Raw genomic sequence first — 27,663 nt, 5'->3', positions numbered from 1 at the left:
GCCCAAAACGCATCTGAATTTCGCGCGTCAATGGAGTCACGTGACTGCATACTACATCTAAACCTCATATCATAGAAGCTTTGAATCAATGGCAAACATTCAATTTTGACACTTTAAATGGTCTTAAAAAGAGAGATAAGATGCAAAAGAAATCTTACCTGTATATGTGTCAGTGTCATTTTTCCCAAAGAAAAGTAGGCTACTTGCACAGAAGAATTTAATATCAAACATATTACCACGTCACCGCAATTGGTTGAAAAAGACAAAAAGATGTGGAAAAAAAGCCAGATTCCAGGCCACTTTAATTCCAAAATCTTACAATAAAAGATCAGAGTAATGGCAGCAGTGAAGCTTTACCACATACAATCATTCACACTACATTAGATTTGTTTACATAAAAATATACCCACAAGGAAATAAGCAAAACACTTTAAAAAATCTAACTTAAAATATAATAAATATAAAAAAGCATGTAAAAAAGCATTTAAACATTGAATAACTGTTCCATCTCAAAAGCGGATGTTATTTAGGAGGGAAGTTCCAACAAAACAGCAGAGTTTTGTGCTGTAAAAGTTGTATTTGGAACAACAACAGAGCTCTGGGAATGACCATTCTCCCTGTTGTTCCTCCTGGCTTTGTTACAGGGTAAAAGTTGCAGGAGATTTGCTCGCGCATTTTGTGAAAGCATATACAGCAGAGGGTTCATACAGCAGTGTGAAAAAGCAAGTATGCGACAAATAGAATAGGCAATGTGGAAATGTTCATGTGCATTACAGCCTATGGGTTCATAAAATGACCTGATCAAAAGGATGACATTGTAAGGTCCCCAGCAGATGAAGAAGGCTGTAACAATACAAAGCACCATCACTACAGTCCTGTGCCGTCTTCTGTTTGAGGCCTGCTGGACTGTCCTGAAGATGGCAGAATAGCAGAAAACAATGATGGCAAGTGGGAGAAAGAAGAGCAGTGACACTTGGAGATGATATCCCAGGTTGGCATCAGGGTCATCGAATTGTTCACACGTGGAATAATTGTTCCAGTCAACTTCCACCTTTACTTTGACAGCATCCCTCACACATGCAGCAATACTGATGACCCAGGCAGCTGTACAGGCAACCACTGCACCACTGTGCCTCCTGACGGGGTTGCTCGGCCAATTGTGCAGCACCACCGTTATGAAACGATCCACAGTCATGGCAGTCAGCAGAATGACGCTACTGTACAAACCGACATAGTATGCCCCAGTTAAAAATTTGCAGGAAAAGTCACCAAAGATCCAGTGGTGCAGGTGATAGATGGCCCAGAATGGAAGTGTGACAGTAAAGATCAAATCGGAGCAGGCCAGGTTCAGGATGAAGATATTTGTGACATTTTTTAGGTTCTCGTACAGGACAAGAACACATACGAGGAGGGCATTGCCTATGATGCTGAAGATGAAGATCAGAATGAAGAAGGCACCACTGACGGTTTCAAAGTTGAACGTATCAGGACACAAGTATTCCACATAATCATCATATGTGTAACTCATTGTGGAGTTGTTCGCCATTGTAGGTTTGCTAGGGAACATGGGCACAAAAGACAAGATGGTAAAATGTAATTATGGTTATCTACATTGCAGAGTACAACCTATAGCAATTTGTAATAAATAACATTCTTTATAATATTTAAATATGGAGAAAAATTCAATAATATGCAGGTTGTCTTAAAATATGGATAGAAAGTAAGTGCTAAGAAACTTACCCCGAGCTCCGGCTGCCAAGGCTTATGCTGAAGTGCGGAGGTAAAGAAGCAAGAAAGAAGCAACCTCAAAGTTCCTCTTTTGGTTTCACAGTGAAGCTGCTTGCGTCAGTGTTTCACGTCAAGTTCAAGGAAAACGAATGTATCTTTAGCATTTATTACATTTCTTAGAAACAGCAGTGATGGTTGTTCACTATTGCAGACAAAGACACTCCAGGACCTAAACTGAGTAGTATTTATTTTATTGTGAATAAAAAAAAAATTATGATGACATCAAAAGTCTAGACTTTTAGAAAAGAGAATATTTTCATTTTTACTTACATAAGGTGCAAATTTAAAATTGATCTAAATTATTGTTGTGAAAAAAATCAACTTCAAAAATGTAATTAACTGCAGTGTATCACACACAGATATATCTCTTAAACAATGCATAATACATTTAAAAAGCATTCAAACACATGCATATGGAAGCCCTAAGCAAACATGCATCCATACATTTTATTTACTCCTGTGATAACGAGTTTATTTCAGTTTTCAGTTTTCTCGAGATCTCGACTTATTTTTCCGTTATCTCAGGATAACAAAGCTGGTTTTCTCGCGATAACGGAAACATTTTCTGGCAATCTAGAAAACAGAACAACTGAATGGTCACTATGATATTACAGACCAGGAGATACCATGCTGCCATTGCCCTCATGGAAAAACTAAGTAAAAACAATGCATGTCCGCTAAGGGCTTCCGTACATCCATCTTCATACAGACACATTTTTCTATATTAACACAGTTTGGACACTACATTATAAAATCACTGCAATTGTGGATGAAACTTTGTACATTGTATATAATTTTCATCAATAAGAGCGTCATAATTCTTGTATAATCAGGGACCAGATGTACATGCAACGTCATCACTGTTTGGGCATGTTGGACCACTGACGTTTGCATATATCTCAAAGGCAACAAACCTACAAAGCAACTAGCATGGCAGTAAACTTACAACAATAAAAAAAAACTAGTTTGGACCCAGAGTGGCCTGAAGAGAAAAAAAGTATATCCAGCTTTTAACATAGAGCACTTAAAGTGCCATTGTGTGCACATGAAAAAAAGGGATTCATTCACAAATTTTGATAAGTTTGTATGTGAAAAGTTACAATCTATTCCCAACTTTTGCTTAATTCTTGTGCACGTGATAAACGAACAGAGAGCCGGCACAACAAGTCGAGCCTTTCCCCCCAATGCATGAAGTGTAGTGCATCTGCTTCAACTATCACGTTTAGATGAATATAAGCTAGCAAGGCCACATTAGTTGCTAGCTCATCTAAATGTAAATCATCCTGGAAAGAGATATCCAGGTATGCAATTAATAATCTGCATGACCGGTACTCAGAATTTGTATTACCAGCTAGAAATTGCGACGCCAGCATGAAGTTGTAGTTCATCGCACAGGCCGTGATGGGGTCATACCGAACCTGTTAGCAAGGCGCGTTACGAACAGCTTGCAAATAAATCCTTTTTAAGACATTTGAAGTAAAAGATATAATATACTAATACAAGAAAGGATTTTTAAGCGTGTTAATAAAATGCCAACAGGTTTATATATTTAATATTGTAATTTTAAGATATGGCTTAACATATAGGCTATACTGTATGTCAAATATTGATTTCAGTATTTTAAATGTATAGCATTATTTTGTAGACGTGTAAAATATCAATGATAAACAATGATTAGATATACATACTTAGCAAAGTGAAATCAAAATTAAGCAAGATAACGACAAATCCCATAGTTTCATTATAATCATTTTTAAAAATTGCTCTCCATTCATTTTTGTTGCCATCTTGTGGGTTTATTTGTTCAGTGCAGTAAAAGTGTTTTTTTTAATTTAAGAAAAGAATAATAATTAAGAATATAAAAGTTTAGATATGGAGGTCTTCTGCTGTTTTTCTCATCATCATACAGGTGTTTTTAAACATAGCCTAATCCAGGCAGTGATTACAATGTCACCACAACATAGTTAGGAAATCAGTTCAGAAATATACAGACGGAATTCAACAGAAGTTGCAATCGTAAAGTTCTTCCTTTTTCAGTCTAAGCACGTTTTAATTGCGTAAACACACTTCTTTTTTCTTAGTAAGCTTTGTAATAATCACTGAATATTGGATTAGCTGCTTCCCGTATTATCTTTCACTGTGTCATGTATCTCTACTCACATATACAGCAGTACTTTACTCCCCCGCATGAATCATCAATATTTCTGCATGCTCTCTCTTAAGCTTGTTCAGTTCAAATTGACAGCCAAATTTCTCCCCCATACAGTAACTCAGCAAGGCATGTCTGTCTCACTTCAGATTTCTTCACATGTTTATGTTCAGATGGTGTTTTTTTAATTCTTCTCAAAGGCAAATATAGATGAGAAAATTAGTAGGGATGAATTAAACACTTGGTTTGTTAACACTTTTTAAGACATTTGAAGTAAAAGATATAATATACTAATACAAGAAAGGATTTTTAAGCGTGTTAATAAAATGCCAACAGGTTAATGTATACAATTTTCTTTCTCCCAGTATAGCACCTGGAGTTCCGGTTTCCCCTTTTGCTCTCTTTACCGACTGGTCATCGAGAACTCGTCACCACTTGTTATGGATGTGATTGTGAGTCGGCCCTGCCTATTACGGATGCCACTGTTGCTGACTCCCCAGCCCTTCAGCATTTTCTTCAAGTGGCTTTTGAATTTAACACCTACAAACACATAAAAAACAGGGTTGAGGCAGCAGTGCGAAAAGGCGAAGAGTCGGCTAACGTAAGCGGCGTAGTCCAGTTGTTGTGATTGTTCACAACCCGCAGCGACAGCCTCTGAGGCGGCAGCTGGTTTTGGCCAGGAGTACAACGACTTTAGGAATATTACTATGTTGTAAGGAGCCCAGCCCACAAAGAAAACAACCATTAGCGTAAAAATTAGCTTAATAGTTTTGTTCTTTCTTCTTTGGACTGAAGGACGCAGCAACCGGCACATGATCTGAGAATAGCAAAAAACGAACACCAGTGCACTGACCAGGAAGAGACTATTTTGCAAGTAGATCCCACATAACATCCAGGTAGTGTCTTCATATTCACAGAGATTCTGGTCTTGGACTTTGGTGAAGATGAGGACTGGACTGGCGACCAATACACTTACTGCCCAAATAACCACACACACTAGGATGCTGTAGCAGCCTGTGGTGGACACAATGCCAGCCAGAGGCTTCATGACAGCTATGTAACGATGAACAGTCATCAGGATGAGGAGGATAGAGCTGCTGTAGAAGCCAAGGTAGAAGATAAAGGTGACTATTTTACACGCAGGGTCCCCAAATGTCCATCCGTACATGTGGTAGTAGGCCCAGAAAGGTAAACCTGCGGTGAAGAGGAGATCGGACACAGCCAGGTTCAGGATGAGGGTGTTGGTGATGGCTTTGAGATTCTCATACTTGGCCAGCATGACGATGACCAGGATGTTGCCAAACAGACTCAGCATCACCATGATGGAGTAGAAGACTGGCATGACGCTGGCTCCGAAATGCCTGACGCTTGTTTTGTTGCACATTTCATCTTCATAGTGCTCGTCATAGTCATAGAGGCTTATTGTGGCTGTGGCAGGAAAATCTTCATTTGTAGCCATGTTCCTTCAGAAAGACCAGGCATTTTAAGACATTAAAGTATATGTTGAAAAGAAAGTATTTTTTCCATTACGTTCATATTTATCGTTATCACTGTTGGAAACATAACACACATTCAATAAGAATTTTTGTTTTGAATTTTTGTCTTGTGGGCCTCACAAGGGTATAAACCTGATTTATACCCAACTTTGGAAGAAAGTGATGTTTCCATGTATCAGCGCTCAACATTAACCACAAATTGTCAAAAGCAACTACAACTATCTCTCTTCCAATAATACTAGATAATCTACAGACTTTGAGCATGGTTTAGAAACTGTTAAACAAAATTCTATTTTCCTCCATTTAGCTGCAAAAATAAGAGTCAAGTAACTGTTTGTCAAAGTAAAAGTTTGTCAAAGAAAACCAAAAATGTTTGTTTCTATTTCTTTCTCTCCTACTTATACAATGGCTACATGACATGAAAACAAATATATAAAAGTTTCTTCTTTTTTTTTTAACCAAAAACAAAACATTTTAAACTTTACCTTTAGTGTTTCCTCACTCTATTCCATGTACCAGAGTCCCTACGTGAATATCACTGAAAACACAGAGAACTGGGAGTTGCTCCTTAAGTATGGACCACAAAGGTGAACAGAAATCAACCATCATTTTCAGATCCACACATGACGTCTGTCTGGCGTACATGTTTTCATCCATGCATGTGGCAAAACATGTTCCCTTTAACTTGTTTCTGCTCAGCCATTACACTTAAGTCATTGTAAGTTAAATGGGTATTTGGGAGCAGCAAATTCTTACATTTAAGAAAGTTTTACTTGAGTTTGTCTTGAAAGACTAATGAATTATCCAAAAAGTCAGGATCTTGTTTTCTATTTATTGACCATCCATCCATTATCTATACCGCTTATCCTTTTCAGAGTCACGGGGGGGCCTGGAGCCTATCCCAGCTGTCATTGGGCCAGAGGTGTTGTACACCCTAGACTGATCTCCAGTCAATCACAGGACTGACACAAAGAGACAACAACCTTACACGCTCACATTAACATGTCGCATCTTTAGACTGTGGGGGAACACCAGAGGAGGCGGAGAAGATGCAAACTCCACACAGAAAGGGCCCCCTGTGTCCAAACTGGGATTTGAACCAAGAACCTTGCGGTTGTGAGGCGACAGAGCTGACCACTGCACCACCATGCAGTGAATTGAGCAGTTATAACAAATTTTGACCAATTAATTAATTAATTTTGAATATATGGATTATCATGAATAAAGAACAAATTTTAAAAAATAACATTATCATCTTATTAACAATGAAATGGAAATAAATATGAAAAACGTTTTATTTTAAATTTTGAATAGAAAAATACACCAATTCAAAATACTGACAAATATTTTTGATAGATATTCATGTCACGTTTAATGAAATAAAAAGTTAAAGCTCGGAACACGTCTCAGTTCTCTGTTTATTTACCATTTTACCTCTCAACCGAACTAGGATAGACTGCCGCAGCAGCAGGCCGCCATTTGTCCGTTTGACTTGTCAATCATTCATAGTGCCCGCCCATATCAGTAGCAAGTTTCTGCTGTATCACCTACAAACAGGACACTCTGGACCATTTTACACAACAAGTACGTGTATTATTTAACAGTTTATTTATTGTTGAAGAGTTTGGCTCTATGTACGACCATACTGCGATGCTTTGTTACAGAAATTAACATTAATAACGACCAGGAAAAATGGAGCTGAGAACAGGTGTATGCCAGTTAGCTCTCGCCAGCTTTGACAAATCGGTGTTTATGTCGCGGTTTGATGTATTTTTATGCTGTTTCGAAAGAAATTGAAGTGTATTTCGCTGGTTTGTGATGGAGGCGGTAGATAGCAGTAGATACATCTTGTGAGAGTGGCATTTTATATGGAGAATGTCGCTACAGACAGTGATACGCTTTCACCTACTGTCGTCGTCATGTAAGTGCTCTAATTACTTCCTCTGACTGCACTCACATTTTGCTAACTTTACTGAGCTACTGGGGCTTCTTCAGTGTGTCACCTACACAAATGTATAGACCTCTTGGCATTTAAGTTGTCTTCTTTGATAAAGTCCTCTCTGGATAGGCGGAATTCAACAATTTCTTTATAAGAGACTAATTATTTACAGTAAAGCGGACCTAATCTAGGCCAGAACTATTTTTATGTTTACCTGCTAGTTGTAGCAGCTTTGGCATTATTTATCGGTCATGGCTGTGATTTTAGGGGGATACTGTATTCTTTACTTTCAGGGATACTGTATGAGTAACTGTTGTAATATCATAAGTACATTTCTTACATAAAGCCTAAAATAATCATAATGTCTGTATTCTTCATCCCTGATGCAGAATTTCCTAACACCACTGCCCTCACCCCACAATGGCCTCCTCCTCATCAGTTGGAGATAATCAACTGCAGAGGATAATCCGAGATCTGCATGGTAATTAAGATGTTCACACTTACAGTAAACACTATTGCTTACAGTCTCGTACAGTGTTTTTTCTCTGTGTGCCTTGCAGCATGCTTTTTAATGTGCACTTTTTGCATTAATTATGTGTGTATGTGTGTATGCATATGTAAGCCCGTAATGGCCCAAACAGGAGATGTGAGAGCACAACATATTAGAATCTACATAGTCTTGCTCCAAGAGTTATTGCAACATTTGCCTTCCTTGTGTACACAAGAACATAATTTGATATTTGTGCTTGTTTTGTGCTAATGTGTTATTAATGCTTTTACTGTCTTGTTTAGATGCTGTGTTAGAGTTGAGTAAAGAACACAGGGAGTGTGGTGAACCAGTTACTGACGACAGCGGCAACCTGCACAAGTTCTTCTATAAACTAGAATACCTACTTCAGGTACAGTATCATATCAAAGCAAGTGGTATTGAGTACAGCAAGATGTCATTTAATGTCTTATTTAGAGTTTGTCAAGATCATTTAGTGTGCTCATGTGACTGACAAGAACAGTGTTTTTCAACTTCATGGATAAACCTGAAGGTATTGTGAAATCAGGGAAGTAGAAAACATTGTTTTTGTGCTGTGTATTTTCTGTCTTTTCTTACATCCTTGTTTATTGTTCTTGTGAGTCATAACTTTCCAAGTCCATGAAATTTAAAAATGCAACAAATTATGAAAGCAACATCACTTTTGGACGAATTGTCGACATCTCAAACATACAGTATGTAACCTGTGAAAATTGGGTTGTGACTAAGTGAGACTTGTTTCAAAGGGTCACACGTTAAGACCCCATAAAACCAGACATATAAACCATTGATTATCAATCTTTTTGGGCTTTGAACCCTTAAAATGAAGACCTATTGATCCCCCAGGTTGCATTTATCTATGAGTTGTTTCAAGCAATCCTACCAAAAAGTGTTATGTTTTGAAACCTCTCTGATTGTTTTATGTCGAGACCCTTTAACGTGAAACAGTGAGTATTACACAACAAAGACAATCATCTTGTGACCTTTTGGAGGGGTCTTAACCCCTGATTTGGAACCACAACTCTACAAGTTTTAGCAGAAACCTCTCAAGACAGACCTCTTGGAAATACCATGTTACTGAGCACATTGTTATGCAATGCAATAATAAGGTGATGATGTGTGTTTCATAGTTTGACCAGAAAGAGAAGACAACCTTTCTTGGTCAAAGAAAAGACTACTGGGATTACTTCTGTGACTGCCTGATTAAGATCAAGGGAGCTAACGATGGCATCCGTTTTGTAAAGTCCATCCCTGAGGTAATCCTCCTCTGCAACACACACAAACACACACGCACACACACACACACACAGTCACCCTCAGTGCCTTGGCCCTGCCATAGCGTGCAACAAATGCTTACACACAAATACCCAGTGACTGTATAACCATGTAACTAATCCTCTGCTCAGTCAGGTAAAGTAAGACTCAGGGCTGCTAATGTACTTCCTGCCTTTCACCTGTACATACCGCGCTGTACTGATTGAATCTCACGCGCTCCTGGGAATTCAGCGGTGAGCTTTATTCTGGTATAACTGTAGTTAAAGTAGTTCTAATTTGTACTATATTTAATCTGCAGGTTATTTAACCGTCTCTGTGTGTGATATTCAGATTGTTTTGTGCTTGAAAAGCCTCACGGAGTTCTTCTTCTCTCCTAAGAGTGCTTTCTTCTTTAGGTTTTTGCCTTGTTGGCTATTGTCAAATACGAGCCATATTCCTCTTTTAAAAAGGGCTGCATTTGACAATTATTCTTGTCATATTGTTATTATTATTATTAAATTAAAGCTGAAATTATAGCTCAAATTTGGTTATATCAACATCCCAAGCCGAGAGATATTTAATTTACATACAAGACAAAGAAAGAACCTTGAACCTGCTAAATGTTTGGCTTCTTGCTTGAAAAAATCTTGAACAATGAAATGAAATGTCCATTGCTCATCATGTCATTGTCTAGTTGTTTCAGCTTTACTCGCTAAAGAGTAATTAAGTCTCAGATAATCTGATGAGAATCTTCTCAGCGATCCTTTCAAAATGGAAACATGGTGTGTCAAGACTGTAATGACTCATCTTCCGTGTCTGCCAGCCCGCTGTTCTTTTGTCATTGCTGATTTACATTGTATGCTAATATTACATGAGAATACTCATCCAGCTTCCTATTTGGATTAATGATGCCACAGTGGCCTATTGTGCTGCAGTGTCAGAGCACAACAAATTATTGTTGTCATTATCAATTCATCTGCTGATTATTTTCTCAATGAGTATGTCTGTTGCAATGTCTCACAGTGGTCTTATATCACTGTATGTGAAAACTAAAAGCGAGAAATGTTCACATTTGAGAAGCTGAGAGATATCTGAGCAGAGTTTTTTTTTTTGCAGCGTCAGACCACATTTCCTAATCTATGCTAAATGCTAATTGATTAGCAGGACATATCTAGGGTGTAAAGTTCACTTAGCTTCAGGGTCTTAGCTTATTTTAAAAAGTCACATGTTTTTTGTCAATACCAGCTGATTTGTTGTTGGACACATTTGGTTCTCTTACTTAAAATATTACTTTTACTCATCTCTTACTCTTCTTGTTTCCTGTCACTCAGTCAGTGACATAAACAAGTCTCCAGCTGGTGTTCTTATGGGAGATCTGTGGGTCTGTTGTCTTACATAAATCCGTCCATCTGCTAATGTATTGAGAGAGTGTGGGCTTTCAGACAGACACAGTGGATTAAGTGTCAATGCAGTGATTACCTTTAAACACCATTAAATGTTCTGTACATGAACACATTTTGACAAGACTTTTTAACTTTGTTGTCACTAAAAAACTAGATTTGAAATAAGTTGATTAATGGTTTTAACTATCCCACAGGAAAAATAGTAGTAGTTTTTTTTTTAAATCTTGAGTCATTTGTCAACCAAATAAAACCCAAACATGTTGCTTCACAGATTTTCTGCTGTTCCGTTTTGTTTTAGGGAAAACCAAATATCTTTAGATTTCGGGCTGTTAGTCTGAAAAAAACAAGATATTTAAAGGAGCAAGTCACTCCCGGAAAAAGCCACTGTCAGTCAAAGCTGCTGTTCTCTGTCATCGATAGAAACAATAATATCTGAAATTGGCGCCATAGCTGTGGAGAATTATGTACAAACAGCTTGTGGTTTCGTCCATTCTACATTCCTACAGCACCCAGCATGCATTGCACCCTTTTCCCTCTGAAAGGAACGACCCAGCGAGAGACGCTTGAGTGAAATACTACCGTTTCGCTACAGGCAATGGCTCAGAGCGGTACAGAATCTGAGAGAATATACCGCTGGATCGTCTAAAAAATCTTCGGGTCATCAGTCTACAATTCAAACCTGACGATTTTAAATGACACATGACATCGGAGGCGGGCGTCCTAGATTGAGGAAGTGTAGTTTAGCGAGCTCCCTGGCCTCCGCCAGATTACGTGTTTTACGTAGTCTGGCGGAGGTTTTTCCAGGGCCCATTGGAGAAGCGGATAGCGTCCTCCAAAGGCACAGAGGAAAATTTATTTTTTTTCCTGCATAATGGCATTAGCTCCCCATTTTAGCATGATAGGACTGAGGTTGAAAATCGGCGATCTGGCCCTGTAAAGATGTCGTCCTTACAAATGTGATATAAAGTTTTTGCACGAACTTGCACTAAATACCTAATGGACAAAGAGAGAAAAGTGATCATTTTTGCATTACAATCACTTTCACTATAACATATATTTTCCTCACAATGAACATACAGTAGCCTGAACACTACATGCAAAACAACAACAACAAAACAAAACAAAATTTATAAAATAAAATCCAAAGCAACTTTAAAATCATCTTGATGTGACATGTGTCGGGGGCCTGCGTCGCATCAAGTTTGTAGACCGGACCATCTCTGCAGCATGACAGTACGGCACTATGATGCTGTTTTGCTACACATTTTCCATTTATCAAAACATTGCTGCTTCTGCAATTTGGTAGCGATTGTACCTAAGTCATGTTTCGTTTCAATGAATTACTTGGTTCTGTTTAGTTGCAGCCTTATTTTAAAATAACTTCTGTTTTGAAGTCCTGCTGTTGTAACTGATGGAGAAAGCAGGCGCCACGTTATGTAAAACGGTTTGACCTGTAGGACCAGACTATAAAAGAGCACTTACTGGCCACCCGAGTCAGTCCATATCACAGTGAGGTAACGTCTGTGTGTGTATATTTGTGTTTAAGTACGCTAAAGTGTGTGTTTTTGTGTGTCCTCAGCTGAAGACATCACTGGGCAAAGGAAGAGCCTTCATCCGCTACTCACTGGTTCACCAGCGTCTCGCTGACACGCTGCAGCAGTGTCTCATTAACCAGAAGGTTACGAGGTAAGAGGACACACACTTCTACACACTGTATAAACATGCCAGTATTTTTTACCTCAAGGAGCCAGTGTGTATCATCTTTGACCCCATTTAGGTGGTGGACAGTTTTACAATGTCCTTTTCTAAGGAAGTGTGACTCTCTCTTCCTGATTCATGTCTCATTTCTGTATTTGCAGAAAACGCCACAGCAAACAAAAGATAACTACAGTCCCTTCTCACTTCACGAAACAGAATGTCATTTTGTTTTGTGGCTTATTTTACCAGGAAGGTCTTTTTTATATCTTTTATTTTATTTCAAGGGTGTTAAATGGAGGTGAATTAAAAAGGAATTCAGCATTCAGTCACACACAAAAAACATGACACGTTTAATTTATGTGTTTGTTTTTTTTCAAACAAGAAAATTGGCATAATGGAGAGTTCTTTGAGCTTGTAAGACTCTTTGATTTGATTTTCACTTTGAAGTTGACAACCGCACAAACACAAACGTGTAATTTGACTTATTATCCTGTGAACAGCTTTGCACTCATACTGTAGGGTGTCTCTATAGCAGACATAACAGCATATTATGTGTGTGTCATAGCTTGTATTTTATTAGGTTGTGTGTGTGTGTGTGTGTGTTTGTGTGCCCGCTCAGGTCAGAAAAGGTCATATTTGCTGTGTCGACAAACCAATCAAACACAATCTGCAGGATGTTTAACCATCTACTTATAGACATTTTTGCTGATGTGCTTATTTGCTTTCTTGCCAAGGAAATTTATTTTAGAAGCATGTTTTGGTATGTTAGTTATAAATTCTCTTTACACTCCAACAATTGAAATAATCTGACCAAACAAGAAAAAATCCACTCATTAAATGTGGCAAAAGTCTTTCACAAGCTACAGTTACAGTTAGCATGATAACAATACACTGTGCTGTGGAGTCTAATGCTCTCTCATGGCCCTCCAGCAGTAGCCAGGCTGTGTATTTTTGGGGGAATTGGCATAGGAGGGACACTCTTAAAAAATAATTTGAATCTTAATCCCTGGTTAAATAAAGACTAAATAAAAACAAAGGAGAACTGAAGGGAAAAGCAGGGAATTTTCAAGCTGTATACTTTCAATATCGATCTTAGTCTTGCTGGTTTCTCCAAAGTTTCCTAACCTTAAGGTTCTTTAATCCAAAACATTAGTATACATTGATTTAGCTTGTGCTTTTAACCAAAGTGACCATATGGATACAGTACATCAACTTCATCAAATAAGTTGACTCAAGTGCAACATGTATAAAACACGCCCAAAACGGTTGCCTTTTTTAATAACTCTTTTTGATGCCTTTTGAACGCCATCTGTCAATCAGTCTTATGGGGGTCTGAACCATCTATAAAATAAGAGTATAGTTTTGTGTCAAAGAAATCTAAATATCCATGTGTGTATCTCTGAACTTGTGTTTTATGCTTTGTTTATTTTCTTCTCCCTGCAGTGACTGGTATTATGCAAGGAGTCCGTTTCTCAAGTCTCACCTCACCGCTGACATAATCAACCATCTTTATGAGCTCAACCAGATCCAATTTGACGTGGCAGCCAGAGGGTACGACCTCGATGCAGATTGGCCGAGCTTTGCGAGGTAACCAATTAATCAATTCAATAATTTATTTCCACTGTGATCATCGACTCTTGAGCGTGGGTGTTGCTATTTAAAAAACAGACAAAAGCGTTTGCTTATTCAGCCTCAGGGTTGGAAGTTTTAAATTGAGCAGCGACAGACCTTCAGTAATCGGAAATCAGTTTAGTGCAGCTAATGTACAATTGTGGTGACGCAAAATCGAGTATTTCACAACCTAAAGTAACACTTAATTATCTGATCACTCTGCATGTTCACAGCTCTTTGGTGTAGAGTATGTGTGTGTGCGTGTGTGTGAGACATGTTAGTGCCCACAGTGTGTGAGCGTTGATCCCTGTTCCTCACGTCAACACATTTGCCTCAACTTTTCACTTCCTTGTCATCAATTTACAGTCACTCCACAGGCGGCGGACATGAGCTTTAAAAAGCACAATTTATGTTGTTGCTCTTGTAAGGCTTCATATTATTGTGATTTTTATTACACTATATGACACTATAATGCTGTGCAGCTAGACCTACGATGACAAAAACTATTAACTGGAAGATAACCTGAGAAAGGGTCGAATAAACACCAAGCAGAGACCTCAAAGAGAATACAGCAGGATTTTATTTATAACAGTTAAAAACAAGGAATTGTTTTTCATTTAAATGTTCAGTTACAAAAATGTCAAATCATATTCTCTTTTATTTTCTTCTTCTCAACACATTTGATATTGTCTCTAAAAGGGATGCACGATATTATCGGCACGTTATCAGTATCGGCCGATATTGGCTTAAAAATGAACTATCGGATATTGGCCGATATAATTAACCGATAAAATAATGGGCTGCTGCATACTTGATTAAATTGCGCCCGACCTCGGCGCAAAGAAGACCTGTGCCGCGCAGCGTGATGATGTCACGTGTGACTACCTGCAGCATGAGAGAGTTAGAAGCCAAAATGTCCTTGGTGTGGAAGTTTTTCAAAGTGTTGAAATAGACAGCAAAACTGCTGTTTGCAATGACTGCTCAGCTTCACTGATGCGAGGAGGAGCCAAGGCAAAGTCTTTCAACACTACAAACTTGATTAACCATCTCAAGACCCGTCACCCCGACCGTTGTAACACATGTGATAAGAGTATCACCGTTGTACTGTACGCTAATTCCAATACAGAAGAGAGTTGGTGATCTCTGCAATTAGGTGTGCGGGAAAAAAAAATTGGTATCGGTAATCAGCTAAATGAGTTGTAAAATATCGGCATATCGGATATCGGCAAAAAAAACAATATCGTGCATCCCTAGTCTCTAATCAATCACAGGCCCCTAAATTATGTAAAAGCAGTTTGTGATGAAACTTGTGATTTATTTTGCCCTGTATATTTTTTAGAAAAATTTGTTTGCACTTGTAGCCTGAAATTATTTGATGCAACAACCTCAAAAACTGTTTTTTCACATGAATTGGACTTAATGCTTAAAAAAAACAATTGTTCCTGAGAAAAGAATATTGAATATATGACACACATTTATACATTATTATAATACAGATTTTTGTCCTTTTTCTTCAACATTTCTTTTAGGTAAATTCCTCTGAAAGTCAACAACTGCTCATTAACTTCACCCAATTATGTTCTTAAACTAATTAGTCTTTCATCATTTTCTTTCTTTAAAATTCTATAAATAGTATCAATGTGTTATTTGTACTTGGTCAGATCATGGTGTTATTTTGCTACAGTCACGTCCTTTACTTTTGGAAATATGTAGAAATTAGAAAGTTACCTAAATACCTTAAAGTGAAGTTCTTCTACAGTGTTTGTTTTTTGTTACTTTTACGTTTTCATCCGGTGGTAAATAAAGATATTTGATCTCTCATTTCCATCACAGGCGAACATTAGGCACTGCCTCACCTGCTTTCCTGTGGAAGCCTCCCAGTCGCTGCTCCAGCGTCAACAGCCTCGTTAGCAGTTACTCACACACACAGGTACACACACATTATTTTACAAACATGTTATTTACATACTATACATAGACAATCTGCCAATATGAGTTTAAACTTGACTATCTGAAGTTATTAAAGCAGCTGATCTCTCTTGTTTCTGGTTCCACTGACCAGGCGCAGGAGTTTCTCCCAATACCAGACTTGAGTCACAGTCTCCTGGGTGAACTCGGGGAGCTGGGGGAACCTTCTCCTTGTGGCATCGCAGAGAACCTCCGCATTGACCTCGACCAGTCTGAGCTCAGACAGCAAGAGCTTCTGGTACAGGTTCAGGAGTTAGGCAAAGAGGCTGATGAGTTGAAAGGGGTTGTTAAAGACCTTCAAGGCCAGCTGTCAGCAGCTCAGAAGACTTCTGACCAATCAGCAGCCCAAGACACAAATCATCTGGAGAAGGCAAATGATGTTCAAACCTGCAGGGAAGCAATAAAAAGTCAACTTCAAGACAGACTCGCAGCAGCTGAGAACAAAAATATGGAGCTTCTCTCCAAGTTGGACGAGGCTCTGAAAGAAAAGGGACAGCAAACAGCTAGCTACTGCGACTCAGCCTGGAAAATCCAAGATCTCCTGGATAAACTCAAGACAGCAGAGGAGGAGAGGTTGGAGGCGAAGAGAGAGACGGAGGACAGGGCCAGGCAATCTGAGCGTCTGTCCCAGGAGCTTAAACTCAGGGAGGAAGAGTTGAGGGACACCGAGGAGAAGCTTGCTGCAGTTAAAGCCGGAGCCCATGACGAGCGCGACAAGGCGCTCAAGCGGTTGGAGGATCTTCAAAGTGCGGTCGGCCGAATTCAGGGGGCGTTAACTTTGAAAGAGAAGGAGTCTGGGAACTTGAGAGCCCAACTTCAGGATCTACAAGCATCACTGGAGTGCAGAGAGCGGCAGGCGGAGGAGCTGAGGAAAAGGCTGCACGAGGAGAGGGAGGAGATCGAGCAGAGATGTAGCAGGAGCAGTTTCCAGAACGAGGAGCTCGAGAGCCAGATATTTGATGTAAGGAAAACTCTAAAAAGCAGAGAGAAAGAGCTGGCTGCAAGTTCAGAGCGAATCAAGCATTTAGAGGAGCAGTTGGAGAAAGTGAACGTTGAGAAAGAAAGTCTGAGCTCTAGACTTGATAGTGATTCCTTCTGTGATGAAACCGATAAGCTTGAGGAATACAAAACCCAATGCTGCAACCTCATGGAAATAAACACTAAACTGCTCCAAACAGCTAAAAAGAGTGAGGGGAGCATTACAGAGCTGAATGAGAGCCGGGCGGCCTTGTTAGACCAGCTAGCTTCTTTGAGGGCATCCGAGAAACACCTAAAGGGAAGAGTTGAGGCTGCGAAGATGTGCGTGGAAGACCGAGAGAAGAAGCTTCTTGATGAAAACCTGCATTTGGAGGAGATTTTCCAGAAGGTGCTCGTCCTGAAAGAAGTATCCGATGCTCACTTAAAGAAGATAGAGCCAGAGAACAAGGAGCTTCTTGAGGTTCAGACCTCTTTAAAGAAACAGTTGGAAACAGTTCAACAGGAACTTGACTCAGTCAATGCCAAAGCTGCACAGTTGGACAAGAACCTCATTGTGTCCCAAAGAAGCCAAGGAGAGTTACTTGAAAAGCTCCAGGAAACCGAGGCCAAACTGAGAGAACAGACTGTTACATGTGGACTTCTTCAAGCTCGAGCAGAAGAGCTGGAGAGCAGGTCTGCGGAGCTGCACGATGAGAAAGGAGCTGCTGAGAGCAACGAAAAAACACAGAAGCAAAATGACGAGCATCAGACATCCTCAAATGAAACCAAAGATGCCCCGTTCAGGCTGGTGATAGCTGAGGCTCAACTGGAGCTCAACCTAAGGGAGGTGCACCGGCTCCAGGAGGAGGTGGTGGAGCTCAGAGCTCAGCTTCTAGCAGGAACTGAGGAGAGGGTGAAAGTTCAGGCGCTGCAGGAGGTGACAGAGGCCTCCAGAGAGGACCTCCGCGTCTTATCAGAACAACTCAAAATCCAGGTAGAGGAGCTAAACCGCAAGCACGTGGATGAGATTCTTCGATCCCGGGAGCGAGAGGAGGCTCTCATCCGGGAGCGTGACGGTGAGGCTCAGGCTCGAGTGGGTCTGGCTGCAGAGGTGACGGCCTCCAGAGATGAGCTCAATAAACTGAAGCTGCGTTACGAAACCCTGTGTCTGGAGAACAGTGAATCCAGGGAGGCTCTGCATAGAGCCAACACAGAAACGGCTGAACTTGGAGTACAAGTGTGTATGCTAACTGCTGAGAACGAAGAGGCTCGTCTGCGCTGGGAAGGTTTGTCAACAAGGTTGCAGGAGCTGGAGGAGGAGGCGACCAAGGAGGAAGAGAGGCTGAATACCAGCACGGAGCAGCTACGTCAGGAGAACCAGCAGATCCTTGATCAGCTCCACAATGAGGAGGGTAGTTTGGCAACAAAGCAGGAGCTGAGCAAGGCCCAACAGGACGCTGAAGCTGTGCAGACGTCGAGCCAGGAGGAGATTCAGGCGCTCCGTTTCCAGGTCAGCAACCAGGCCTTGAGCCACAGCAGCCAGCTGCAGGTGAGCCAGTAACAGTTCACCTTAACAAATGCACTATGCTTCAATGCATTATGATTGATTCAGCCAAATTACTTCTCCTGGAGAACACGGATTTATATACATACACCGCAATGTATTTGGATAATCAGGTCTCTAATTGGCTTTTTTCATGCTTTCTGTGCATGACAAAGACTTAAAAAAGGAAAAGTAGCAGAATAGCTCTATGAAAGCAGAAGTCATTACTGCAGGCATTGCATTTTTATGTTTCAAATAATTCCATCCAAAGTCAGTCTGGAATTGAAAGTGACGTATAGTAGAGTCTAGAAGTCTACATAAGCAGTTTTCAGAGCAAAATGTTGACACATTTGCTCTAACAGCTGCTCTGTGGGCAGACATGCGGTTGCTGACCAGTAAATTACAGTAAACAGGTTGCTTTAGCTCAACTACAAACTTTCCCAGTTTCCTGGGTAATCTGGTTTCTCTGACCTCTCTGGATACTGACGTGCTTTTAAACATACTGCTTGTTTTATCAGAGCAAATCTTTCTGCAAATCTTTCTGCTTCTTTCTGTTTTAATATTTGAGTTTTTGTCGTATTTGCTGAGTCTTCAGTTAATGTATTTGTATTCTCATCCAGACTGTGAATCAAGAATTACAGGAAGTAAAGTTACAGCTGACGTCTGAGCAGGAGAAAGTGGTCGACCAAGAGAACAAACTCACGAAGCTGGAGGTGAGAGGATCTTTCAGATTAATGCGCTACATTAACGCACACTGGACTACATACTGTATGTTTAGTTTTATACTGTTAAACATTTGCACTACCATGTTGCACAAACCTGCACATCTGTACAGTATTTTGTATTACATTGCTTTTTTATCTTATTCTTACAGTCTATTTTTTTTAATCTTAGGAGGAGTACTACTAATAGCGTAATATACGTTTATTGTTCTGCAACACAAAGTCAATTTCCTTTTATGTGTAAACCTACATATGCAATAAACTTGATTCTGATTCTGATCTGCCAAAATGTTTGGTAATCCACCACGCGCATGTTCATCCGCCCCATGATCAAAGCACTTATATGTATGTAAACATAATTGAAGACTTAATGAAACTACATAGACAGGGATTTCCAAGAAAGGAAATAAAACTGTTAAACTGTTGAAGATGACCTTCAGTATCAAGCTTCTGAAATAAATACAAATACTTTATGTGCAGCGCAGTGTTGAGTTACATTGTGTGTCTCTGCAACTGAAGTAACCATAACATTATGGTCGCAGGCGTAATTCCCAAAGAAGCAGAAATAATGTGTTGCTTTGCTGTACTGATTGCAGGCTGAGAATCAGAGATATTGCCAACAGATTGAGGAGAAAAACATCCAGATGGCCGAGTCTGAAAATCTCATCCAGCAGAAAGAAGACGAGATAATCCATCTGAAAGGGAATTTATCAAGGTGAGATACTTTATTCATAAACACACATTCTGGACTAAATGAGAGCTCTGTGAAATAACGCTTTTCTTGTTTGTTTGGATCAGAATGCGTATCTGTGCTTGTTCTTCTGCTTTTGAAATTCAAACGTAAATCTGCATCCACACGATCAAAGTCACCTGAGGAAACCCGTGTTTTTGGGACATGTAATGAATCGGATCGTGTGTGTATTCATACAGGTCTGAGGATGCTTTGGCAGCAGCTCAGCATGCCTGTCAGGAGATGCGTGAAAATCTACGGAGAGTCACTCAGGACAAGCTGAGCTTTGATTTCAAGACGGCTGCTGAACTCGACGATCTTTACCGCACCAAAATCAACCTGGAAGAGAGGCTTGTAGAACTCATCAGGTATAAAAACTATATAATACAGTTTATTCTTCTATTTTCATCTTTTTTTTAGTGATGTTGTTTTAATTTAAATATGTAAAAAAGCAGGTTGAGATCTGATCCCTAGATTTGTTCCTTAAAGTCTTTAGTTTAATCTTTTTAAATGCCTGCATACAAACCAGCTGACTGCCTAATCTGCAGTAAACTGTGCGAGTTTCTAACGTATACAAATATGTCTGATGGCGCTCCCTGCAGGGAGAAAGACGCACTGTGGCAGAAGACAGACGCGCTGGAGTTTGAGCAGAAACTGCGGGATGAGGAGAATGAGAGGGACGTCAACCACTGCGTGGGCTGTCAGACTCAGTTCAGCTGGTGGCTGCGCAAGTACAGCTGCAGGTCAGACGGTCATCTGTATAAATATCACTATGAAAACAACTGTTGATGCTTCTTTTAAGCTAGTAATGCTTTCAAAAGGTGTAGATCCAACATCAAGGTACATCAGTTTGACCCTCTCATAACCACCAGTTGCAATTTCCTGCAAAAATCAATGTTTCTTTTTTGATTTGTCTTATTTTTATCTTTTTAAAGCTTATTAAAATGTATACTTTATTTTAAACAATGCTTTACTTTCATACATATACTATTTCCTCACTTCACTATTATAATCTACTCTTCATAATGCATTCCATAAGCACTCATTACTCACTCAATCTCCATCACATTGTGTCTATTCTCAGACTGTGTGGGCGTCCCTTCTGCTACTACTGCTGCAGCAACACAGTGAGCACCCAGCAGGGCGGCAACAGAGAGCGCTGCTGCAGGGACTGTTACAACCAGCACAGCGCAGTGGTTGAGCGCCACCCACAGGAAGAATTGACTACCAGCACCCCGGGCACTCCCTTCAGTCGCTTGCTGCAGGCTGGGAGAACTGTGACAGGAGCTGCAGGTAACAAAACAAAGCCTCTGAAGTAATGTGGTCATTCTGAGGTATTTGCACACTTACTTTAGATTGGGGTGTGTTTTAAACAGCATGCACAGTGCAGTATGAGTGGAGTACAAAATGCAATAATAAACATGCAGCTGCTGTTCACTTCCTAGGAGCAGAGGAAGGAGAAAAACAGGATGATGGCGTGTTTGACATCATCACAGAGGAGGAAGTGAGCGGGGTGTACGACAGTGACCTCTCTTTTGCCACTGCCTGCTCTCCTGCACACGGACAGCAGGGGGCAGCACAGCTGTAAGTATCAGACTTGCATTCGCTCACAGGAGATGAGACTGTGTCTCAGGGAGTCAGTGATAGAGATCATAAACCACGAGAGAGATGAGTATCAACCATGGAAACAGGTTTTCTATTTACACGTCTATTTTACACCATAACACCTTCAGAACACTCTGCTCTGTCTGTTCCAGATTTAGTTCAAAAACTAATTTTCATAGCCTTCAGAGAAACAATATTGGATAGTTTTTACAGTGCATGTTATTAGATTTTTTAACACATTAATGGGAATAAAAGTGAAGATAAAAATCTTTAAAAATTGTGTATAACAGTGAAATATTCGTCCCTCTGTTCAGACCCAACAGTGCCAGTGCAGGAGACCTCACGTCAGAAGAAGCTGACGACCTCAGTTCTGCAGTCCAGGACGCAGAGATCTGCCTGCTGAAGTCTGGGGAGCTCACGTGAGTTTTACATGCACTTAAAGTAACACTGGAAAACCCTGAGTGCTGCAGAGTTTACATGTGGATGTTCATAAAGTTAAACTGTCAGAGGAAGTTTTGATGTGTTTTGTTTCTGACAGCTTCGCCCTGAATCCAGAAGTGGGAAGTGAAATATAACGCTAATCCATACGAGGCTTGGAGAACATCCCATAACTTAGTTTTTGTTGCGGGTTCTCTGTTTCACTTCTGTTTTAATTTTGTTTTGTTTATTAAGTTTGGAGAAAGCTTTTGCAGCCTGTTTACAAGCCGTGTGAAGTAGTACTGCATATGTGAACAAAGTTGCATGGAAAGCATTGTGTAGCTGCAGAGGGAAATGTAACACATCTGATAAATGTATAGCATCAGTTTTTGCTGAAAACTACAAGTTGCCCGAGAACACTTTGACATGTGGAGTGCAGGCATTGAAACACCAATCTGCTAATGAGAAGATGACGGCTCTACCTCTGAGCCACAGCCGCTAACGAAGCTAGTTGGAAATAAAGAAAAGGCACAGACTAGAAATTGAATTTGAAATAGTGTGTTAGACCGAGCTGCGCCCAAGAGACACTCAGAACATCGTGAACAACTTTAGGAGTTTTTATGCTATGCACATAACTCGGATAGATAGAGAACAAAACCCAGAAATGTAAGAGAAACAGTTGCAATAATCATGTTTCAGAAGCTGAAAGAATCAAACATTTGACATTTCTGTTTCAAAAATATCAAAATATTTTCCCATTAGTCTTCTGTTTATTGATCTATGGATTATAGACTAATCTTGTCTGCAGCCCTACGTTACTGTGAACTCTTATCCTGTCGTATTCCTTGCGCGGTGCTGCAGGCTCTCCTGCCCCTTCATGGTGGATGACATCTCAGGGTTTGGAGACACCTCCCGAGAGCTCTTCATCAAGTCCAGCTGCTACAGCACCATCCCCATCACCATGAGCGGTCCTGGTCCCACTGTCAGCTGGACGTTCACCTCTGAACCCAAGAGCATCTCCTTTAGCGTGGTCTACAGGGAGAGCGCAGAGACTCCGCTGGAGCAGGCAAAGGTGAGACACCATATGTATGAATAAAGGCAACATGCAGACACAATACTTCTTTTTAGGGCTCTTCAGCTGGCCAGGTCTATTTGGGATCCATTTACATAACGATAGAACCCCTCTGTCTGACACTACAGGCCTCTAAAAGCCCTACAGCCTTTCAGAACAGTAGTTATAAATGTTGTAAATGTCAAGCAAGTTTTCTGTCCTTTGCTCTCCACAGGTTATGATCCCACTGACTCGCTGTAACTCCCACAAAGAGACGATCCAGGGCGAACTAAAAGTCAGACACTCTGGAGAGTACATTCTCATCTTTGACAACTCTTTCTCCAGGTCAGTCCCTCTTTGAATCATGTTAAGTCTTTTTAACAGGAAGAAGAAACACAAACATTTCTTTGTCCTCCCTGTTGATCAGGTTCATCTCAAAGAAAGTGCTGTATCATCTGAGCCTAGACAAGCCGGTGGTCTACGATGGAACCGACCTCCTCTGATCGTGACAGGAAGTTGGAGGAGGAGCAGCTGGAAAACTGACTCTTGAAGCATTCAGGGTGTTTGAGCTCATGAGCCTAATTTCAAGGTAACCGAGGTTGGAGCCGACTGACGGTTAGCAGCCTCAGTGAAAGGCTTCGGCATTTCAAAGATGTCTCTCAGCTGGCTGTCTGATCGTGAGGTGTTACTCAGCAGAGGCTGAAAACAATGAAGGAATTCTATGTTACACTATTGAATGTGAGAAGGCACTAACTCTTTATGAAAGCGTGATGTCTGAGATTAAATGTGGCATCAAGGGAATCAAACCCGACTGCAGGTGACTGGAGGTTTGTTGCACATTTGAATGTGCACGTTAGCACCTGCAGATGTTACTCCTGTAGGCAATGTTATTTACTGCGTCCTTGCAGACGAAAAGTAGCCTGAGGTGCAATCGTATATTCTCTTCTCCTAAAGTAAGACTACTGCCTCTTAAATAGGATTAATTCCCTCTGCACACAGTGGAGTACAGAGACATGGTTAAAATCCTTATTCACTGTATGTTTTATTTTGTGATATCTATATTTATCAAGATTTAATGCATTAGAGGATTTCTTAATAGTAAAATAACCAGACAGAGGGGCAAATCAAGGTTCATTTTTGCATAACAATGACTGCACAATGGATCCAAATACTATCAAAATATGGCCAAGTCCAATATTCAAAATGACTAACGGTAAACACGGTAAAAACTGTTACAAGACAGCATTATAGTGACGTACAGTAGAGGTGTAGAGCTGCAGACTTTAATGCCAGATCATAATTAGTATTTTTTTTTTCCTGTGGAAAAACAATCTGTTGCAAAGTGGTTGTTCTCACAATTGTTATATCCAGAAAAATAATAATAATAATAATAATCCTGTATTTTGCAGCCCTAATACATTTAAAACACTGCCGTAAATCATATCTGAGTTTTGACTGAGCAACACTAACCTAATACACCTAAAGCTTTTCAAAGCAGAGCTGCCACAGTTTAATTTTTGTAGTAAAATCTCTGACAGAATATATTCTTAATTATTAGAAGACGTTTTACTGCAAAGGAAATATTGTTACACTCCTGAGACAAGAGACATAGCTGAAAACGAGGAGGAAACTGATGTTGAAAATAATTTTATACTGAATATAAAATGTTGTTGTTTTAGTCGCCTAAACTACCTTTAAGTTTGACTACTGTGAACCTCATTTAACTGTGACCTTAACTGAATTTGTTTTACTTGCTAAAACGTGCTGTTAGAAACAAAACATTTATGTTACTAACTCTTTATATTAGTGTGTTGATATCACGCTGTTGTAGAATTAGCCTTTATTGTTGGAGAACTGTTAGTGTCCAAAGCACGTGCTGTAATCTGTTACGGACTTCATGTTCATTTCACACGCAGTACAGTCTGTTAAAAGATAGTTGCCTTTTCAGCTGCAAGAAATGGATTTGTTGTGTTGCAATCATGATGGAGTCTAAAATGAGGAAGTGGGACTTGCTTGTGTAAGCTGCAGTACCACAACATCATTCAGTTTTAATTGTCTTCTAGAAAACGGCTTTAACTCAGCACATGGTTTCTGATGATTACAGCTGAAGGAAAGAGGTCAAAATTTCTATGCATGCAAACATTAAATATGTGCACATGTTTCTGCAACATAACCCTCAAGGGTAAAACAAGGGAGCACATATCCAACTGTAAGTTTCAGTGCTTTAAATATTTAGTTTTTACATTAAACTTGCATTAAATAAAGGGGCGGTACGAGCTACATTTTGTCTTAAGTTACATGAAGCCTTTAGATGAAGAAATGTTTGTTTTGAGAAAACAAACTAAATTATTATACTGCTTATTTTTAGAGTGTTTTTCTAGTTGGAAAGGTGTTTGTTCTTTAATACGGTTGTTTGCTGTTGCTGTGTGATCTGGTCTGAAAAAGTTCTGCAGTGTCAAAGAGAAATATTGTGATACTCAGCATACAGCCTTCAAATACTCCAAAAATTACTTTTATACTTGAAGTTGTCTCATGTGGACGTTTATTTGAAGGTTTTAATGTTGAAGTGTACCTTTATCTCTTAATCAGCAGTTGTTTTATGTCGTGATTAAATACACATAATATACTGCAACACTGCTTCGATATTCAAAGAAATTTCCATAATGTCTTCCACTATTTTAAACCATTTTGTAATTTATATTTTCATCATGAGATGAGGAAGAAGATTGGGAAAACTTTTATACATATCTGAACAAGAAGGGTGAAAAATTGCCAAATATATTGGGACGACATATTTGTCTATTTTATTGTTGAGAAGGAGTTTCTATTTAAAGGCATTGCGACGAGACTGCTGTATGATGCACTTTGTGAAAGGGCTTTCTGTCTGTATCCCATGAGCCTCTGTGCCAGTTTATGAATGTTTGTTTTCTTTCCCTGTGTATGTAGTGAGTGTGTGGTTGTAGATGTTTACTCCTGGACTTGTCAGAGGGAAGCTTTTACTTTTTGACTTAAATGATTGTTGACAAATGTTTTATTGAAATATCATTTACATACTAAAGATTTATTATAGACTGGATTTAGGATTGTGGACAAATAAATAAGGATTGTGTGAAAACTGCTGCTGATTACCGGTTTATTTACTGTATCTACAATGTAATGTCACAATACAGTATTAATCACTTCTTTCTGTATCTTTTTTTTATCAGATTAGATTCAACTTTATTGTTTTTGCACAGAGTACAGGTACAACAACAACTACATGCAGTTCAGTAGCTAGTAATACCTAGTAATGTACATACAGTATATAGAATAAACAGTAATATAGATATACTATATACTCTACATGATATGAATTCACTAAGATATAAACAGTATGGACACAAACATATGCACTGTAGTTTGAAGTACAAGTGTGGTCAATAATAATTATATAAAGGTTCTACAATATACTATAGTCTTGTTTTTTGAGTTAGTGTATAAAAAAATATCAGCATACATGAATTGTATAAGACATAAACAGAGCCACTGTGACATCACACATTGGATGTGGACTTTGAAGCATCTTGCTTGGCTTTTTTTGCGGTCACAATCTTGTTTTTTGGAGCCAGAAGTGATCATTCAACAAGAGGTTGAAGTCTTTTAGTTTATACATTCAAATTAGCTCAGGTGTCACAACAACCACCTGTTACTCACACCCTGAACTATGATTTAAGCCTTAATGTAATTTAAACCCCACATGGAGTTTCCATGAATGGTAAAATGACTGTAAAGACTAAAACTATACTTTGTAGCAGACTCTGCACATGTTTAATTTCCCTGTAAATTTGAGCATATTATCATGGAGGTTAATGGGTATTAAGTCGCTTTTAAATCCAGCCACAAGTGGCCATTCGAGGAGCGGAATTGCTGCTCGGCCTAATTGATGTCAATTAATCGATGTTTAATGTCAATAAAACTACAACTTAACCAATTTAAGTTGACAAACAGAAAGGAAAGTCTCACTCTGAAGATAGTTTTTTTTTGTTACCACCGATTGTTTTTCATTAATGTACGGCTTTGAGCAGCAGCTTCTCCAATTCCATTGTGCATTGCATTGTGGGAGAAAAGTGTCCATGAACAACAAAGTCAAAATTTTTTATTGTGGGTGTTACTTTTTAAGAACAAGCACTACAACAAACCCTGCTGTGATTAAATACCTCTGTGTTATTTGGAGCATAGCTATCGTACTCTCATTTTGAAGGATTGAGCTTTGAACATTGCGACTGCGTGTGCGCGTGTGCCTGCTTATACGTCAGCATCCCCTCATGTTTTTCTGAGCAGTCACGAGTGCATCGTGTTTGTGCCTAAGGTATTGTTCTTGCAAGGTGTCTGTCTGAGAGATAGTGTTTATGTCGTGGAGGCCGTTCTGTATCTCAAGGTTAATGATCTCATTGTAAATCATTTCACATCCACCTCTCTCTGCTCCTGCTCCTCCTCCATGACTCCTCGCTCCTGCTTTTCTCTCCTCCTGCTTGCTGCCCTCATTGAATCTGTGGTATGCACTCTGGCTTTGCACATGCATGAACTCGTGTGTGTGTGTGTGTGTGTGTGTGTGCTGGGTGTTGTTGTTTATAAGAGTGTCTTTGTGTGTGTGTGCTGAATGCTAATGCAGCACACACGTAATCAATTCACAGATGGGGATATTCAAACACAGAGGAATGCATTCTTGCACATGCATGTATAAAATGCACATTTTTATACAGCGCTCCCCAATATTGAACCATATGAATATAATTTCCCGCTCACAGGATGCTTTCATGTGTGGAA

At 39.6% G+C, this 27,663-nt stretch overlaps 3 protein-coding genes across 3 annotated transcripts; 1 reads left to right on the top strand and 2 right to left on the bottom strand.

Annotated features, from left to right (window-relative positions):
• Positions 1 to 211: 211 nt before the first annotated feature.
• Positions 212 to 1,804, bottom strand: xcr1b.2 (chemokine (C motif) receptor 1b, duplicate 2). The gene is made up of 2 exons (XM_069685261.1): positions 1,741 to 1,804; positions 212 to 1,556 (listed from the first exon to the last, which is right to left on the bottom strand). Exon 2 carries the CDS (start codon positions 1,544 to 1,546, stop codon positions 527 to 529), a length of 1,020 nt encoding a protein of 339 aa, XP_069541362.1. The 5' UTR covers positions 1,547 to 1,556; positions 1,741 to 1,804; the 3' UTR covers positions 212 to 526.
• A 2,536-nt stretch (positions 1,805 to 4,340) lies between these two features.
• LOC138611562 (chemokine XC receptor 1-like) lies at positions 4,341 to 5,396 on the bottom strand. The gene has a single exon (XM_069684739.1). The coding sequence runs from the start codon at positions 5,394 to 5,396 to the stop codon at positions 4,341 to 4,343; it is 1,056 nt and encodes a 351-aa protein (XP_069540840.1).
• A 1,570-nt stretch (positions 5,397 to 6,966) lies between these two features.
• On the top strand, positions 6,967 to 26,094 carry fyco1b (FYVE and coiled-coil domain autophagy adaptor 1b). Its single transcript, XM_069685053.1, has 18 exons — positions 6,967 to 7,017; positions 7,762 to 7,853; positions 8,165 to 8,271; positions 9,029 to 9,154; positions 12,135 to 12,241; positions 13,697 to 13,840; positions 15,698 to 15,794; positions 15,927 to 18,338; positions 18,953 to 19,045; positions 19,651 to 19,769; positions 19,985 to 20,152; positions 20,387 to 20,527; positions 20,869 to 21,077; positions 21,230 to 21,368; positions 21,704 to 21,808; positions 22,668 to 22,878; positions 23,093 to 23,202; positions 23,285 to 26,094. The coding sequence occupies exons 2-18, from the start codon at positions 7,793 to 7,795 to the stop codon at positions 23,358 to 23,360; spliced, it is 4,425 nt and encodes a 1,474-aa protein (XP_069541154.1). The 5' UTR covers positions 6,967 to 7,017; positions 7,762 to 7,792; the 3' UTR covers positions 23,361 to 26,094.
• Positions 26,095 to 27,663: the final 1,569 nt, after the last annotated feature.

This window comes from Semicossyphus pulcher, unplaced genomic scaffold, assembly GCF_022749685.1.
Source record: "Semicossyphus pulcher isolate SPU_LCO1_2020_fin unplaced genomic scaffold, fSemPul1.0.p SCAF_7, whole genome shotgun sequence".
NCBI classification, from domain to species: Eukaryota; Metazoa; Chordata; class Actinopteri; order Labriformes; family Labridae; genus Semicossyphus; species Semicossyphus pulcher.
This window is presented reverse-complemented; position numbering and strand designations above follow the sequence as displayed.

What these genes read in the sequence shown, in the direction of transcription:
- LOC138611562 (XM_069684739.1), bottom strand. Translation starts at nt 5,396, where the DNA reads ATGGCTACAAATGAAGATTTTCCTGCCACAGCCACAATAAGCCTCTAT.
- fyco1b (XM_069685053.1), top strand. Translation starts at nt 7,793, where the DNA reads ATGGCCTCCTCCTCATCAGTTGGAGATAATCAACTGCAGAGGATAATC. An exon ending in GCCACAGCAGCCAGCTGCAG is followed by an intron (nt 18,339 to 18,952) that starts GTGAGCCAGTAA and finishes ATTCTCATCCAG; the next exon opens with ACTGTGAATCAAGAATTACA. An exon ending in ACAAACTCACGAAGCTGGAG is followed by an intron (nt 19,046 to 19,650) that starts GTGAGAGGATCT and finishes TACTGATTGCAG; the next exon opens with GCTGAGAATCAGAGATATTG.
- xcr1b.2 (XM_069685261.1), bottom strand. Translation starts at nt 1,546, where the DNA reads ATGGCGAACAACTCCACAATGAGTTACACATATGATGATTATGTGGAA.